Here is an 18664-nt window from a genome sequence, read left to right as displayed (position 1 = left end):
TGTGCCAGCGTAAGTCACTGGCACTTCAAAAATTGTTGTTAGTGGTTTCATTGTGAAACTCTATTCTCCTTCTTCGCTCCCAAACATGTTTCTTCTGGCCTTCACATCTCTGGCTCTAGGTGCCTTGTGCCAGAACAACAATTTGTTTAATGTCTGCAGGGCAAGGATTACCTTTTTCCTTGGTAAGAATTTCTTCTTCTTGATGATTTATTTAAAGCAGTGGTCCCCAAACTGTGCCTTTTAAGGGATTTTGGACTTCAGCTCCCAGAATCCCAGGCTATTAGCCAACGTGGCTGAAGCTTCTGGGAGCTGAAGTCCAAAATCTCTTAAAGGGCACAGTTTGGGGACCACTGCTTTAAAGCATTTGTATGTCAGGCCCCATACAGACAGGCCAAAATAAAGCCACTTGGAGTCACTTTGGAGGTATGCTGTTTAAATGATGCATGCGTACTAAGAGTCTGGAAGCTGCTCCAAAGCTGTGCTCCAGTGTTTAGGACTGGATTGTGGTTTTGCCACAGCTTCCGGACTCTTAGGACGCATGCATAATTTAAACAGCATACCTCCAAAGTGACTCCAAGCAGCTTTATTTTGGCCTGTCTGTATGGGACCATAGTTTCCATGCTTAAGAAATACCAGAGTGCTTTAAATTCAGTTGCCATACAAGTCTTTCCCAGGTGATAAAAATGTAATAAGAGCTTGGGAAGAAAAAGAAAGATTGGATTTTATTGATACTGGTATACTTCAGTTAACAAAGCATTAAGGCATTGCTGTTTCAGCAGAAATACTGGGGCACAAATGACATGGAAATAATAGGAATAGGTCCTATACCACCAAAAAACGGGTAGTTCAACATGTTTCAGCAAACTTTTTGTCCAGAACTAACACTATGCGCATGTAGAATGAAACAACCAGGTAAGTCTTTCATAAGTAAAAAAAAGAGCTTCTTTAACAGAGGCTTTGTTAAGAGAGGTATGCCTGGATTTATGTATATGCTTGTTTGGCACTTGATACAACCAGACCTTTAAGAGGGATGCATTAAAATGGGCATCTAATTCAATTTTAAATGAAAGCACTTTAAAAAAAAGATTCAAAACTTATCAATGCAATGAATATGGTGTCACAGCACAATACAAAGATGGAGCCATTGTTAGGAGCTGGGGATTATCTGCTGCATAAACAAGTATGTTTTCAGCGGCCTTTGATGTTGAAGCCTCTCCCTGTCTCCATTGAGAAGGATTTGTTTTGGATGGTTTTCCACCAAGCATACAAAGCACAGGTCAGTTCAGGTGCGGCTACACAGGAGTAAGTCGCATTGCTTTTAGAAGTGGAGTGCACACCTCAGATCTAGCCACATCTTCTCAGGAATGCGTCTTAGTGCATGCTACGAAATAAAGTTTATTTCCATTTTCATAGGTTTGTGAACTGTGAAACGCAAAGATGTTGACCATCGAATCACGGTGGAGGACCTGAAAATGCCTAGTTCTCTTTAGGAATATCTAGGTTCTCCAGCACAACTCTATGGTCAACCTGTGGCAGAGTTGCGCTGCATGACTTAGAGCAGTGGTTCTCAAATTTTGGGCCTCCAGCTGTTTTGGACTTCAATTCCCAGAAGACCCAGTCATTGTTCAGGAATTCTGGGAGATGAAGTCTCAAAAATCTAGAGGACCAAAGGTTGAGAATCACTGACTTAGAGATTCCTAGAGAACACATTAAACCTGCAAATGTGGAGGGCCAACTGTAGCTCTAACCAGTGTGAGGCAGGAGCAGAAAGCAGGCAGGGGATTAAAACAGCAAGACATATCCATGTGCCTCCCTTCCTTCCTTTTTAATTCTCCCCCCCCCTCCGACCTCGGCTTGATTTCTCAGTAGGACCTTATAAAAAGAAAATACACTTGTCCCTCCATATTGGCTAGCGTTACGGGCACAAGACCCCCATAAATATGGAAAAACCTGAGAGGACACCTCTCCAGGAATCTCTGTGTCCTCCGGTGCAGCTCTGTGGTCAACCTCCAACAGACACTGACCATCAAACTGCACTGGAGGAGCTACAAAGGCCTAGTAGAGTGTTCTCTCTAGGAATCTCTAGGTCCTCCAGGGCAACTCTGTGGTCAACATCCAACAGACACTGACCATAAAACTCACTGGAGGAGCTACAAAGGCTTAGTAGAGTGTTCTCTCTAGGAATCTCTAGGTCCTCCAGGGCAACTCTGTGGTCAACATCCGACAGACACTGACCATAAAACTCACTGGAGGAGCTACAAAGGCTTAGTAGAGTGTTCTCTCTAGGAATCTCTAGGTCCTCCAGGGCAACTCTGTGGCCAACGTCCGACAGACACTGGCCATAGAACTCACTGGAGGAGCTACAAAGGCCTAGTAGAGTGTCCTTTCTAGGAATCTCTAGGTCCTCCAGGGCAACTCTGTGGCCAACGTCCGACAGACACTGGCCATAGAACTCACTGGAGGAGCTACAAAGGCCTAGTAGAGTGTCCTTTCTAGGAATCTCTAGGTCCTCCAGGGCAACTCTGTGGTCAACGTCTGACAGACACTAACCATTGAACTGCACCAGAGGAGCTACAAAGGCCTAGTAGAATATTCTCTCTAGGAATCTCAAGGTCCTCTGGTGGAACTCTGTGGTCAACATCCGACAGACACTGACCATAGAACTGTGCCGGAGGAGCTACAAAGGCCTAGTAGAGTATTCTCTGTAGGTCTTTCAGTACAACTTTTAGTTAAAGTTGACCACAGAGTTACACTGGAGGACCTAGAGATTCCTAGAGAGAACATATTAATTGAATCTGCAATTATCAAAGCTGCAAATATGAAGGAATGAGTGTACTGTAGTATGTCTCCTAGTTGGTTTTGATGAACCCATGGCCTCACCAACGCTGAGAGCATCTGAAAGATGTGTTTCAGCTTCATTTTCCTCAGTCTTCCTGGGCTGTAAAGGCAATGGAGGCATTAGTATTTGAAATCATTAAGGATGATGGACAGTGTTTTGGACTCTTCCCTTCAAACGGGTAAAGCGGGAGGACTATGGGTTCTAGAACAACCCACGGAAAAGCCACCGCCCAACTCCGGGGACGGCGGCGACGCGCCGGAGCCGTGGCGTAATTCTTTGTTGCCGAAGTTGGAGGCCTTAAAATGTTAAAGCTTATTGTTATTCCGAGTTGATAATCTCTCCCTTGCTTTAATAATTTTTCCTCATGCCTGGATGGCCCGCGAGTTGCACGATAATCACTCACACAGCTTTGTAATCAATGCCCAAAGTAATAGGATTCCGCTGGCCAACGGCAATTAATAAATTTGTGTCTTTTTCTCTCTCTCTCTCTCTCTCTCTTTTTTTAAAACACTAGCAAGTCGGGCCTGAAATACGACTGACTGCCTTTGGCTCATTTGCATATTTATTGCGGTGGAAAAATTCTCGCGGAATGATTGATGTGGAGCCTGCCTCTTGAATTCCAAGCAGCGCATTATTATGAAATGAAAAATGCCGGCCGTACAGTTGATTAAAGTTGAAGACAGTGGGATCGGTGTTTTTTAAGATTGCGGGAGAATTAAAGGCATATTTTAATAGATGTTGACAAGGAGCGAACTAACAAAAGCAAAGCAAAGGATTTGCTTGAAAAGATTTAATCAAACGCGTTTCTTGGGGGGGGGGGATTAATTGCCGGGGATGGCTGGGACCCGAAAGGGGGGAGCGGGTTGCAAGAGGAAAGGCTGGCAGTGTTTTTGTTTTGGGGGGGTGCGAATGGGGAGCATTGTTTTTGGACCCAAGTATCGAGCGTTTGCGTTTGACCTACCGTTTAACTCTGTCTTTCAGAAGGAACGGAAATAGTCCCTCTTAATCCAAAATGTCCCAGTTGGAGACGGCAAAGGGACCGATTCTGGGGCTGGCCTTAATACCATCTTCATCTCCTTCCTCCGAGAATGGAGATTCCTTCTTCCTTAGAAAAAGAAGATGATCTTTAGATTTGGAGATTCCTTCTTCCTCGGAAGAAGAAGATGATCTTTAGATTATTGTTTGTTTGCAATATTAATATACCACTTAATTAAAACAAAATAACCCTCCCTCCTCTGAACAGATCTTGCCAAGAAAGCCCCATGGTAGGTTCACCGTAGGGTTGCTATAAGTTGGAATTCGAAGGCACACAACAGCTCTAACTCATTTCTTTGGGTTGTGATATTTAAGTATCGCAATAGGGATGTCTAAATGAAGCATAATGTTAATAATAATAGTAATAATAGTAATAATAGTAATAATAATAATAATAATAATAATATCAGCCAGTGTCATGGCAGACCATGCCAACAGTGGCCAGAATCCTATTGACAGGTGTAAGTTGTGCTACACAAACAGAGAGACTTTTTGGGGACATGTGGTACAGCTCTATCTACTTGATAGTGATGGGAATGGAGTTATGCCTGTAGAGCCAGCCTTTGGAAACGCACAATAGAGTGTCATGCCAATGTGTGTAAATAATATTTTATTGTGCAGTCACAGACCCATCAAAAAGTCAATGTGAATTGTATCCTACCTCTGTGCATTGAGGTGGCAGCTATGTACATTTACCACTTCTCATGCGTTACACTGTAGTGGCATTTGTTGTAGAGAGTGTGTAGTGCTAGCATGGCATAACACCAGAGAGTTACACAATGCTATCGTACCAATTTGTCCAAGTTCTGAGCTTCGGTTTTCTGCCTTTTGGTTTCCTGGGAAATGTATTTGGGTATTTTAATGGGGCAAGGCCTCAACTTAGGATGATTCCCAACATTGAGAACCCTATATCTGCATAGTCCTCCCACCTGTTTTGTTCTGTGTTGTGTGGTTCTTCATCACACTTAGTTTGATATTGCCCTAAGTTCTATTTATTTGAGGCGTTTTCACTCCACATCTCAACTGAAGAGGTTCTCACATTAGCAGGAAAGGAAAAATGAGACGAGGACGAGAAGTGCGCGGATCTGAACACTGATTTTGCAGTCTATATAATGCCTCCCCTCCTTCTTCCAAAGGGCTTCAGCTGCCCTACGTTGGGCAAATCTTACTCTCTCTTCCCCAGCGATTCTATGAGATAGGTCAGAGCAACGCCAGATACGAAGAGGTTGAATTTGATGATGTTCCCCCAGTTTTGCAAGTAGAAAGGAGCATGTCACGGAGGCATGGCATCGCTTCATGTTTCCTATTAATACCTGTCGCCAGGGGAGAGATGTGAGGCTCCCGATACTGGTGGCAAGCCTTGCGTCAGCCTTAACACCGTCTTCTAGTCCTAGCTCAAGTTGGGAGTCTTTCCTTCGGAGGTAAAATCTCATCAGAGAATGCCTGACACCGATTATACAGAGGCGGGGCAGCTATAGTTGTGGAGCGAACAAGTTTGAAAGTGTTCGACGTGGATTATATGCTTAAAATACAAGATAATCCAGGCTTACCTAGAACACACCATGATTTGTTTTAAGGCTTACTTTGCGGAGGTTTTACATTGTCGTAGGATTTGGGTATGGGGCTGTCGGTTGAAGGTGGAGATTCCTTAACCGCTGCCCAGCCAGCGTTTGAATATCTCCGCAGCTCCCCATGGCGGTTCCGCGCACTCCCGAGCATTTGGACGCTCATAAAATTAAACATTACAACGAACAATACAAAGAACCAAGTGAGGCTGTGACTTTGGCCAGGATTACCGAGGACAGATTTGTGGATTGGGTTTCTCATGGTCCAGTATTGAGAACCACTCTACATAGTTCCCTCACAGCTTCATTTTATTATAGCTCTTTTCCAGGGAGGGATCTGAGCGATGTGGCGGAGCACATTTTGCATGCTGAAGATCCCTTTCCAGGACCATCTGCAAGTGTGGGCAACTGTGACCCTCCAGATGCGGTTTTGTACTGAGACTCCCAGCTCAGTTGTCTTATGCTGGGATGGGAATTAGAGTCCAGCAACATCTGGAGGGCAACAGTTACACACCCTGAGTTAAATGGATCAGCTAACAGGTAACCGGAGAAGATTGTTGCCTGAGGACCCCAAGGATCACTGGCCGTGTTCGATCATTATTTAAGCATATTCACTTATTGCACAAGGAAGGGATGTCCCCTCTGTTCCTAGTGGTAGTAACGCACCTCATATTGAAGACTTCTTTCGATAGAAACCCTGCTTTAGTTTCGCCTGCTATAAAAAGTGTGATGGATAGTGACTTGTGGGATGATCTTTTCTGTGGTGGCACCCTGTTCATCGAGAGAGTTCCTTCTATTGCCTTCATTGCTATGTTTAAGGGTTGGTTTTCTACATTCGCCAGCGCTCTTTCCCATGGCCAGTGGTGCGATGAGTCCGAAACACCTGGGAATGCAAAATACCACGGACTTGGTTGTCGGTGACGGAGGAAAGCAGCGTCGGCTCGGGTTTTGTTTTCTGCTTTGTCTGTGGATGCCTTTCATGCTTCACCTGCTGCTTTTAATTATGACTATTGCTACCTGATGGTTCCTTCATATTCCGGTGCTGCCGTTTCATTTCTTTTGTTGGCCTGCTGTTGTGTGTTAAATGTAATTTGTTTGGCTTTTAATGAGTTTTGTTGTGCTCCACTTTGGAACTTTTTAAAAAGCAAGAAATAACTCTCTAGAACGGCAAACCTCTTATTAGTAAGGCCAGTCAAATGCTTCAATGGGCTCTTTGTGGGATAGTGGATCTTGCTCTTGCCCAGCCTCCAAACCACAGGCGCCTCTGTCCGACTCTCTGCAACCCTTTGTAGGGCTAGGACTACAATTCCATAACGTTCCCAACCGGCGTGGTCTCGGGTGTGAAGCTTTAATATACTATAATGCATCTGGAGAAGTGGGTTCATGTCCACAAAAGCTAGTCTTAAAGGTGCTACCACGTTCCTTTTTTCTTCTTCTCCCCTTCCCTTCCTCCTTTTTATAGTTTTCAGGCGGAGGGTCTTTTGGGGCCAAGCTTAAATAGAAACACCCATGTTGGGCATCAGTTGCCAACTCAAGACGCAACCCACCCCACTTCTCCATCTTAACATACTTTGCAGTGTGAAGTTGAAGGCTTTCATGGCCGACATCCATAGTTTTTTGTGGGTTTTTCGGGATACGTGGCCATGTTCTAGAAGTGTTTATTCCTGACGCTTCACCTGAAGAGACCGGCCACAGATGTAGGCGAAACGTCAGGAAGAAACTCTTCTAGGACATGGCAAACCCACCCAAAAACTATACCTTGCAGTACTTTTCACCATTCAGGACTAAATGTGTAAACGGTCTTGATGGAGAAAACCGTTTCCCCTCTTCATCTCTGCTTTGTTTCTTTCTGCATCACAATAGGGTTGCTCCTTCTATACTCCTCTTGTAGCTATATGAGCCCATTTGCAACCATGGACAAGTTTGTCCTTATGGACATGAGATGATAGGCTAAAGGCCGAGGTAGAGAGGTGGGTAGACAAGGAATGAAGGGTCTACTCTGCCATTCTGGTTTGCACCCCTGGGCATAAATGGTCATCTGGAAATAACATTGTGTACTTTCTGCCAGGTACAATTTAATAATAGAGCTGTCAGCTTCTAGAGTTCATCGCATCAATTTTTTCCCCCTTGTGCAGATTACAAAGCCCTGAAGGCTTTGTTGAGAAGTCTGGTGGATCTCCAGGATGAAATGTTGTATCAGTACTCCGGGACAAGACATCTGGTAGACGGAGAACCAGTGAAAAAGGAGAGGTAAATGCAAAGCTGCAATGTGTTCAAGAGTTCATGTAGTAGAACAGATACATGGAACATTGCTGAGAGGTGTTTTACATTTTCATTTTACTCTTAGTGATGAAGAGATCCCAAGCAGCACTGATGAAGAAGATGAAGGGAAGGAGGAAAGCGAGTTGAAGAAGAGGTCGACAACGCAAAGGCCACCCAAGCGAAAGCTTGAAATGGAAGAATACCCAGAGTTTGCAGCCAAGCGGTTTGCTGCCTTCCGGGCCTATCGGAACAACACCTTGCAGAAGTGGCACGATAAGACCAAGTTGGCTTCTGGCAAACTGGGGAAGGTGAGAGTAGTTCATTTACTATATTATAGTAAAAGTTTGGGACCTCTGGTCTGAGCGAACAATGTACAATTGTAAAGATACAATCCCAGGACAGGGGAAGTTAGCCTTTCTGGACCATAGTTCCCAGAATTGCTAAGAGTGCATAGCCAGTGGTTGTACTGGCTGCAGGATTCTGGGCATTGCAGCCAGAAATGTAACTTTTTCAAGCTCTGGCTAATCTTAGGTCCTGTGTGTTTTGGCCTAGGAAACATCCTTGGGCTGTGGACTTGTTGGGACAGCTGCTAGCTGCTCTCCTTTGGCATCAGTGCAAACAGAGAACCACATGTGTATACACATGCGTGAAGAGTGTACACCCATGGAAGGGGAGACATTTATATGCTGTGAAAAACTATGAGGGTACATTGAAAGTGCGTCCTTCATTGTGTGTGGGACAGAAGTAGAAATCTTCATGGACAAAGACCCTTGGAGTGCGTCTATACTGTAGAAGTTATGCAGTTTGACACCACTTGAGCACTCTGGCAGGGAAGACCTTGTAAATCTACAAATCCTGAGATTCCATAGGAGCTATAACACTTAAAGTGGTATCAAACTGCAGTGTAGATGCATTGGAGACAGTAGTCTGGGGGGCTTCAGTTGGATGGGAATAGACTTCTTGGAATGCAAAAGTGGATTTTGGGAGGTGGCATGTAGTCAATAAGACTCAGTTTCCCCATGCCTGACATGCAAGCAGTGAGTTTGTGAACAGGTTACACGGCTGGAGCAGTGTACACTCTTAAACTTATGGCACTTTCCAGGGAACCTCATGGGGTGTTTCCTGCAATAAGGTTGCACTGCTAACACAAGTACGCCGCTTTTTGACCACGAATAAAGGGATCTGGTTCATACCAGATCATGTTGTTTCCCCATCCAGCCCAGCATTGTGCGTTCTGACAATTGTCCAGTCTCTCCCATCATCCTTGTTCAACTGGAGGGGCTGGGGATTGAACCTCAGGCCGTCTGCATGCAAGGCATGTGCTCCTCCGCCAGGCTATCATCTGAACAGATTACCCTGTTGGGTTCCACTACCACTGTAACCCTTTAAGTCTTTGTTTCTTTCCCCCTCTTCTCGCCATGCAGAGCGCTGCAAAGGCTGGCTTGATGTTAGATATCAATCGTTCACAAGGTATAGTTCTGTATGCATTTGGCAGCTGTGCCGTGGAACAAGTCTATTATATGAACCTTTCTTCTTTCTGCCCGCCTCGGGGACAGTATTTATATATAATGTAATATAAATAAAACCTACTCTGCGCAGAAATCCGAACGAAATCCCCAACTAAAGCCTCTCTTGTAGGAAACGCTTTCTGCTTATCCAGTGACACAGAAAGATAGAGGGCCGGGGGGACGTTGGTGCCTTGAGCAGCAGCTTTTCCCGCGTTATCTGACACTACTTAATGTTCTTGCAGGGTTTCAGTGCCTTTGAGCGTTCAATCTTGACTCAGATTGATCATATTCTGATGGACAAAGAGAGATTACTCCGGCGGACACATACCAAGCGGTCGGCGTACAGGGTATTGGGGAAGCCGCGCCAAGCGCCCAAGCGGTTGCCGGAAGCTTTGCCAGGACAGACGGTAAGGGATTTCGCCAAACGGAGGTGTGTGTGTGTGTGGGAAACAAAATTGGGCCTGGCATTTTCAGTGCTTGAAGAAGTTTGCCGGAAGAGGGAGATCAGGATGAAATCTTGATTTAAAGGATTAAAAGAGCTTTGAGTGGGCGAGAGGCGTTGCAACGGGATGGTTTTAAGTATCAAGACGATGATCCGTTTGGAGCTTGTTCCTACGCCTTTAAAAGGTTGTTGCCGGGGATCTCTTTTGTGTTGTATAAAAGATCAAGGTAACACTTTTGGGACTGTGGACTTGAAGAGGATGTGTGTGTGTACATAGATGGATTTTACCACCAGTTGCTTAAAGCTGTCTAGTTGGCCTTCTGCATCCACAGATTCCGCCAACCACAGTTTGAAAATATTCACACACAAAACCCAACGAGCAAACCTTGATTTTGCCATTTTTATAAAAGGGACACCATTTTTACTCTGCCATTGTATATAATGGGACTTGAGCATCCACAGATCTTGGTATCCGCTGGAGGTCTTGGAAGCAAACCCCAGCAGATACCGAGGGCCCACTGTAGTTCTCAACCTTTCACTTGACAGATATTTTGGACTTGAACTTGCAGAATCCTTGGGCCTCCTGGAAGTTGAAGTCCAAATGGATTGATTTATTCATATATATATATTTCTTCTTCGTGGTCTCTGCGAATACATACAAATGGGTTTCACTGCGCCTGCGCAGTGCTGTTCGGAACCTTCTGGAATCACTGGGCAAAGTTTACTTTGCAACATATAGAAACTTTTTGGCGGTAACTCCGCCCACCCGTTATAAGGCCCCTGCCTTCCCGCTCTTTTCCCCAGTTCCTTTTTTCCGCCGCGCTAGCTGCTTCTAGGAACTTTCGCTCGCTCTTGCTTGTTACGGAATCACTTTCACTAGACCTCGGACTGTTTTTGACCATTCTCTCTCTCCCGCCCTGGTAACTTCGGACCTCTTCGGCTTGTTTTTTGACTTCGCTTTTGACTCTCCCTTGGATTTGACGACTTGGAAGGATGCCTGCGCCCTTCAAGAAATGTGATGCCTGCGGGGGCAAGGTACCCGTCCAGGACCCTCATTCCTCCTGCCTGTTTTGTCTGGGAAAGGACCATGATGCCAGAGCCTGTCACCTCTGTAAGTCTCTGTCCTCCCAAGCCAGGAAGAACCGGGAGTCCCGGCTGACTTCGGCTATTGCCCTGGGAAAGGTCCGGGAGGGACGTCCCCGCTCATCTTCGCTTCCTCCGGCTACCCCGGCTGCCCCGCCTGCGTCTTCTTCACGGGCCAGCGTTTCTAGTGTGGTCTCTGTCCCGGCCGGGACATGATCTCCGACCACCTCCGATGTGGCCCGTGGTCCCCCGAGACCCAGTGTCACCGACGAACCCTCCAAGCGCCCCCAGAAAACCTCGGGGACTGAGGGTTTCGAGCCCAGGGAGAGTTCCGGGAGGAAGCCGTCCCCGGAGGGCTCGCGCTCGAGAGAGCGTCAGGAGTCGGGAGTCCGGACCGTCTCGCTACCGTCCTCCAAGGCGTCATCAAAGACATCTCGGCACGTCTCCAAGTTGCCCGAGACGGGGGCATCTTCCTCTGGAAAGGCGGTACCATCGGAGAGGGCTAAGCCAGCCAAGCCCCACTCCAAGGGAGCCACTGTCCTGCACGACTTGCCGGACAATCCCTTCTTTCCGCCTGAAGACTTGGCGGTGACTCCGACGTCTTCCAAAAAGAGGCGTCATGCGGAGGTGACCGAGGCAGCTCCACCCAAGAAGTCCAAGCCCAAGGACCACTCCGGGTCGGGGCGTCCGGCCGAGTCAAAGGAGCGTGCTCCACACAAGCGATGCTCCCCCTCCAAGGAGACCTCGGAGAAGACCCCCTCCAAGAAGACCTCGGGGAAGACCCCCTCGCGCCCGAAGAAGACGGTCTCAGCGCAGGTAACCACGGTGCTGGCCACGCCACTCCCGCCGGCCCAAGATCTCGCCGCCGTCAGCGAGCCAACCTCTCCCCAGAGGGAACCATCTCCGCTTTCCGTCCATTCAGATGAGGAGGAGGCTGTCCCTGTTTCCGACATCGACGAGCCATGAGAGCTGGACACCGACATGTTCTTTGACACCGAGACTCAGAGGTACTACATGTCGGTCCCGAAGGAGAGGGCTTTCAGGGAATTCACCAGGCTTAACTTGCGCCCGGCGGTTCCCCAGGGGGGCGAGCCATCATCCTCCCATGCGGTGGCCTCGTCCTCGGTACCTCGCCGTCCGCTTTCCGAGCCACCGGCCCCGCAAATTCCGGCTCACACTCCAGCCCGAGCCAAGGTGACTGACATCCCCCTGACGTCGGACTCCGATTCAGAACAGGATCCCTTGCCTCCATCACGGGAACCTTCAGATGGAGAAGAGGACCCATCCGACCCGCCTTCGCCGCAGGAGTTGCATCACCCGGGCTCCTCATCTCCCACTGACGATGTTCGCTCCTTCAGCGAACACATCATTAAGATGTGCCGGACTCTTGATATCGAGCTTTCCCCGCCTGAGGAGGAGGCTCGCGATCCGGTAGAACGCCGGGTCCTCGGTTGTGTTCCCACTCCACCCTGCATCCCGATGTTGCCCTCGTTGCAGTCCTTTGTGCAGAGGTCATGGGATGCCCCGACTTCACTAGCCGCGTCCTCCAGGAAGGTCGAGACGCTGTACCAGATCTCCCCGCCGGGCTGTCCGTGGTTGACCGACCATCCCAAACCTAATTCGGCCATCGTGGAGGGGGCACAGCAGACCTTCGTGCCAAAGCAGGCGACGTCCCCGGCAGACCGAGAGGCCAAGAAGATCGACGGCCTAGCCAAAAAGGCCTACTCTTCGGCCGCCCTCACCGTAAAGGCTATAAACTACAACGCCTGTATGGGGGCATACATCCAGGCCTTGATGGAGGGGATTTCGCCCATCATCCCTGACGTCCCTGATGAGGTCCAGCGTCGCTTGGTGGAGATCCGGGATGAGGCCCACTCCATAGGGAGTTGGATCATCACCGCCTCCAGGAACGTCGCCGACTGCGCGGGACGAGGCATGGCAGCATCGCTGGCTTTGCGCCGACATGCCTGGCTCAGGGGGTCAGACCTCAACGCCAACGTTAAATCGGCCATTGAGGACATGCCCCTGGACGGTACCGGCCTTTTCCACGCCGACACGGATGAGCGTCTGAACCGCAAGTTCAGAATGAAGGCAGCGGCTAAGAAGCACGGGATGTCGTCCACCCCCGTCTCTCCCTTCAGAAGAGGGCACCGTCCTTGGCCACCACAAGGTCAGTCCCAGGGCTCCTTCCCTCAAGACCGTCAACCTCAGCAGCAGGGCTCACAGAGGCGCCGTTACCCCTCGCAGTCTTCCTCCTCCTCTGGCCGTCGTAATTTCCCGCCTCGGTACCGCAAGTCCCGCCGGCAGGACACCGACCAGGGGAAGAAGAGAGCCTGAAGGGACGCAGCGCACTTCGTTTCCCCTTCGCCCTTGTTCTTTCTGGACATCCTGAGGCCTTTTACTAACATCTGGGCCTCGATTACATCGGACTCGTGGGTTCTTAACATCGTCCGCAGGGGATATGCCCTCGAGTTCCAAGAGCTGCCTCCAACCGGGGCCTTTTTGTCCACTCTCCCCTCAGACACCCTTCTCGACGAAGTGCGCACTTTGCTGGAAAAAGGGGCAATCTCCCCTTTACCGCCCGAACAATGCTCTAGGGCTTTTTTCTCCAGGTACTTCACGGTACCGAAGGCGGATGGGGGAATCAGGCCCATCCTGGACTTAAGACAATTGAATCTGTTCCTTGAATACCGTCGCTTTCGAATGGTAACCTTGGCCTCCATTCTGCCTTTACTCCATCAGGGTCTGTGGTTCGCGACCGTCGACCTGAAGGATGCCTACTTCCACATCGGGATCCGGGAGTCCCACCGTCGATTCCTCGCCTTCGCTGTGGGCTCCACCGCGTACCACTACAACGTCCTCCCCTTCGGCCTTGCCACGGCACCGAGAGTCTTCACGAAGTGCATGGCACCGGTGGTGGCCTACCTGCATCAGAAGGGGTTCATGGTCTTTCCGTACCTGGACGACTGGCTGTTCGCTGCCGAATCCCAGAGAGAACTGCAGGAGGCTCTCTCATTCGCCTTACGCCTTTTGGACTCCCTCGGTCTGGTGATCGACCGAGAAAAGTCCCATTTCACACCTTCCAGACAGGTCAAGTTCATCGGGGCCATCCTCGACTCCAAAACATGCTCCGCCTTTCTCCCTCCAGACCGTTTCCAGGCGCTGATGACTTCTATCAGGCCTTGCATCTCTCACAGAACGGTGAGGGCCAGGGACGTCCAGGTCGCCCTGGGCCACATGGCATCGACGACGTTCGTCACACCATGGTCAAGACTCCGCCTTCGACCTCTTCAGTCCTGGTTCCTCTCGGCCTTCTCCCCGATGACAGACCCTCCGTCCAAATGGCTCACGGTACCGAGACCTGTAGCCGCCTCCCTCAGATGGTGGTTGGACTGCCGCAACGTGTGCATCGGAATGCCCTTTCATCAGCCTCAGCCCCAACTGACTCTGACAACAGATGCATCCCTGGAAGGATGGGGCGCTCACCTGCTCGACCTGGTCGTCAAAGACAGGTGGTCTGTCCAGGACAAGCTCCTCCACATCAACGCTCTGGAAATGTTGGCAGTAGAGAAGGCACTGAGGGCATTCGAATCTGCGGTCACAGACAAGGTGGTCCTCCTGAGAACGGACAACACCACCGTGATGTATTACATCAACAAACAAGGAGGCACCAAGTCGAAGACCCTGCTCGACCTCACTCTTCGCATCTGGGACTGGTGCATCCAGAGGCGCGTCCTCCTCCAGGCGATTCATCTTCCCGGAGAGGACAACGAGCTGGCGGATCGCCTAAGCAGATCCCCTTCAGTGTGTCACGAGTGGAGGCTCCATCCCGAGACGGTCAATGACCTCTTCGACCGGTGGGGTAATCCCCGGATCGATCTCTTCGCAACCAGGTGGAACAGCCACTGTCCCCAGTTCTGCTCCAGGAAGCGAATGGACGGATCCCTCGGAGACGCGTTCGCTTTCCTTTGGACGGGGGAGCTCCTCTACGCCTTCCCTCCATTCCCTCTCATCATCAGGGTGGTGTCCAAGATGACAATGGACCGGTCGCATGCGATCCTGATCACGCCGTGGTGGCCGAGACAACCGTGGTTCGCATCCCTTCTCCACCTCTCCAAGAGTTGCTTCTTCCGTCTCGATCCTCGCCCGGACCTGCTGTCGATCCAGGACGGACGGATTCTCCACCCGGACATCGAGAGCCTACCGCTAGTGGCCTGGAGGATACGGCCCTAACTGTCTTGCCGGAGGCGGTGAGGACAGTGATCCTGGCTGCAAGGAAACCTTCCACCCAGTGGTCCTACGCCCTGAAATGGAAGAAATTTTGCCTCTTCCTTGATCGAAAGGGCTTGTCTCCAGCTCAGGTTTCTACTCCAGTGGTGCTGGAGTTTTTGATGGCGCTTTTGGATGAGGGGCTGTGCCTCGCATCCATTAAGTGCTATTTGTCTGCCATTTGTGCTAAGTACCAGTTCGGGGGGAGGGCTTCCTTTTTCAGGGATCCTTTGGTGAAGGGGTTCCTTAAGTGATGTGCCAACCTATACCCTCCGGTGTCGGTACCGGCACCGGCTTGGAGCTTGGAGGCAGTGTTGTCTGCACTCCAATCCAAGCCTTTTGAACCGATGGCCACAGCGAACTTGAGACTTGTTGCATTGATTGCACTACTGATGGTTTGTGTTTTCAGCATTTATGTACATAATGCCACTGTTTTACATTCTGTTGAATGTTGATTTGCACAATTTCAATGGGACTGGTCTTGCATGACCTTTTATTCCCTTCTCAGGTTTTGCAATGTTATTGCTATGTTGAGTTTGTGCATGAACAAAAAGACTGACTCTTTTTATGGTTCAAGGTTTTTATTGTTACAATAAATATACCCTTGGTTTACCATAGCTTTGGTTTCAGGACACTCCCTCCGCCGCTTACCTAAGCTTGTCAGTCTAAACCCATTTGTATGATTTGCAGAGACCACGAAGAAGAAGGACAGATTGCTTACCTGTAACAGTATTTCTTCGAGTGGTCATCTGCGAATACATACAAATCCCACCCGTCCATCCCCTCAGTGTCCTGCTCTGATTGGCTCTTCCATCGCCTGCTTGGCGGAAAAAATTGCGGAACTGGGGAAAAGAGCGGGAAGGCAGGGGCCTTATAACGGGTGGGCGGAGTTACCGCCAAAAAGTTTCTATATGTTGCAAAGTAAACTTTGCCCAGTGATTCCAGAAGGTTCCGAACAGCACTGCGCAGGCGCAGTGAAACCCATTTGTATGTATTCGCAGATGACCACTCGAAGAAATACTGTTACAGGTAAGCAACCTGTCCATCCCCCTGAAATATGCTTTCTTTCTCTCCTTCTTGACATCCAGGAGGCCCTTCCACCAACTATCTCAAACGCGCACCTCAAGGACCAGGATGAGGAGATCTTTGACGACGATGACTTTTACCACCAGGTAAGGCTATGTTACATGTCTAATGTGCTGATTTTTAAGACACTTGAACATGGTAAGAACATGCCTGTGCTGCTTTACCCAGTCAGCTGGGCATTATGCGCCAGACAGATTCTCAGATTTTTCTGTCTCAGAGAACACTAATATTTTGTGGGACGCCTTTTATATGTCACCTGTGCAGCTGTAGCAACTCAAGAGGCCCATAATTTAAATTAAATTAAAAAACATTGGAGCCTTCCCAATGTTTTTGAACTGCAGCGTCCATTATCTTTCACCATTGGCTGACTCAGATTGAACGGGCCTTTGCATCCCGGTTAAATCTTGAAGCAATCCTACAGAAACATTTGCTCTTTAAAGAAAACAGTTCCATAGCCACTTCTCTTTTCACACCTCTGCTGGATGATGTTTCAGCTTTAAAAGGCTGGTTGCGTACATCTCACGGTGAGGAAGCGCAGGCGCGGGTCTCGTTTTTGCATGTGGATCCTCATCTTATTTGGGATATAAACACAGCAGCCTGCTTGCTCTCACGTATTGTCTCTGGATGGATTGGGGCGACAGCATTATTCCTCATTACTGCCACCTCTTTAGTGTGCAAAGTACCAGACACAGTGCGGCACGTAACTCAGTGTGCTTAAGCCATATTGATTTAATTTGGGCCCTGACGCTTCTCAGCTATGTGCTTGATCATGCCTGTTTTCCTCCTCCTCCTCCTCACCCCTCGCTTTCAGTCCCTGGTTCTGAATTCCCCGATCGGCAGCCCTGCAGGAAGTCCTCCTTGCTTTCCCTTTGTCGACGCACAAGCAGGAGAAATATGATTTGACATAAGTGTAATGGAAATCCCACGGCTGTGCTTATTTCCAAGTCTGGCGGCACATCTGTTCATCTCAATAAGCCGTGGTTTGTCATAGCCATGATTTGCTGCTCAAGTCAAGAATTGCCTCGCGAGTGAACAACCTGTGGTTTGTCCTCATCCGTTTCCCATTTGTTTTTCTCTCCACTCCTTTTCTCAGCTCTTTTTGTGGGAAAGCTGAGGCACAAGCCGCCACAGTTGGTTTGAACATCACAACATGCATGTGCCTTCAAGTCTCTTATGACAACCAGGAATTTCCAAGGTATATTCAGAGGTGGTTTGCCATTGCTTTCCTCTTAAATATAGCCTATAAGCCTGGCATTTCTTGGTAGTCCCATATCCAAGTATGAACTAAGGCCTGGTCTTTGTCAGAAGTACAGATGTACAGCCATCATAGGGTCTATCTGAGCTCAGAGTAGAGTTGGATAGAAATGTACTTTTGACACCTTGCATAGGAACATGTGTTAATAAAAGTCTGGAACAAAGAGGGAAGCACCTGGGAAATGGAGGTGGCCAGATGGAGCTACAAAGGGTGAGATTTGCTATTCCAGAAATCAGTAGTGAGTTTGTTTCCACGTCCGAACCTCTTTCAGTTTGGTGCTTCTTGGCTTTAGGGTCGAGATGCCTCATCCCAGTCATCCCTTCCACAGTTTATTGGGGCACCAGGGTGAATCTAAATTAAAACTTAAACTAATAGAGGTCTTGGAAGGAAGAGGAACCACCTGAGTTTAAACAAATGGAGCTGCCATGGTCGTTACATGCTTTGTTATTTCATCTGTGTGCGGTGTGCGCTTGCTGCAACAACCAGCGAACATGCAAACGGTGACATCTCTTTTTAAAACCAACCGCAGCCGTCGGCACCACCTCCGTCTTACTCACTTAGTTGACGTTTGCCTGCACCTGCTAATCGGAGTAAAAAGGGAGATGGTTCCAGATGCCAACATCTGGCAGCTTCACAAGGTGTGAGGCTTGGCACCTAGGTAGCGTCCTCTCTCTAAACCTGGTCCTTCGGGAGTGTGGCGGCTTCAGTCACTTACCCAGATTTGGCAACAGGGCTGTGACAGTCTGCATGCCCGTCTCATACATCATGTCCGTGACATCTGCTCAGATGTACTGGGGCTGTTCAGTCCTGGGTTTCTCCCTCCTCCTCTTCTTCTCCTCTGCCACCTTCCCTGCCCTCCTCCTGGCCTTCTCCTCCTCTTCCCCCTTCCACAAACCCCTTCCACAATATGCTTCTTGGGAGAGATGATCTGTAAAGATTACCACTTCATTGTGTCCAAGTAATTGAGAAGATGCCGAGCCCTCTTGACAGACGCGGCGGAGTACCTGTTCCGCTGACCTGGTTAATTTTCTTCCGTTGAGCAGGATTTGGCAGAGAGATTGGAACTGAAGTCTTACTCAGTGATAAGGCTTGGAGGAGGGAAATGCCGCTGTATGTTTTCTGTCACCTCCCAATTAAATTGGCTTCATAAAGGGCACCCTTCTCTTTTCTCTTTCCTTTCCTTTCCTTTGTCAGAGTGGTAAGCTGGATCAGAGAAGCTGCTTCCCAAGAGCATAGGGAGGACTCAGTAATAATAATAATGATGATGATGATGATAATAATAATGATAATATGAATTATTTATATTTCCTGCCTCTCCCT

General features: G+C 48.9%; 1 protein-coding gene across 1 annotated transcript in view; it reads left to right on the top strand.

Annotated features, from left to right (window-relative positions):
• The window catches only part of AATF (apoptosis antagonizing transcription factor), a 60751-nt gene that overhangs the window by 13961 nt on the left and 28126 nt on the right, over positions 1–18664 (top strand). Inside the window, exons 5-8 of the mRNA XM_089484081.1 lie at positions 7575–7689; positions 7787–8009; positions 9452–9616; positions 16092–16175. Of these exons, the coding sequence (XP_089340207.1) occupies positions 7575–7689; positions 7787–8009; positions 9452–9616; positions 16092–16175 (587 nt within the window). The remainder of the gene's footprint in view (positions 1–7574; positions 7690–7786; positions 8010–9451; positions 9617–16091; positions 16176–18664) is intronic.

The sequence above is a fragment of the Sceloporus occidentalis genome, unplaced genomic scaffold (assembly GCF_023333645.1).
Source record: "Sceloporus occidentalis isolate IW3139 unplaced genomic scaffold, rSceOcc1.0.p SCAF_21, whole genome shotgun sequence".
Classification (NCBI taxonomy): Eukaryota; Metazoa; Chordata; class Lepidosauria; order Squamata; family Phrynosomatidae; genus Sceloporus; species Sceloporus occidentalis.
The sequence above is the reverse complement of the archived record's forward strand: the minus strand, read 5'-3'. Positions and strand labels throughout refer to the sequence as shown.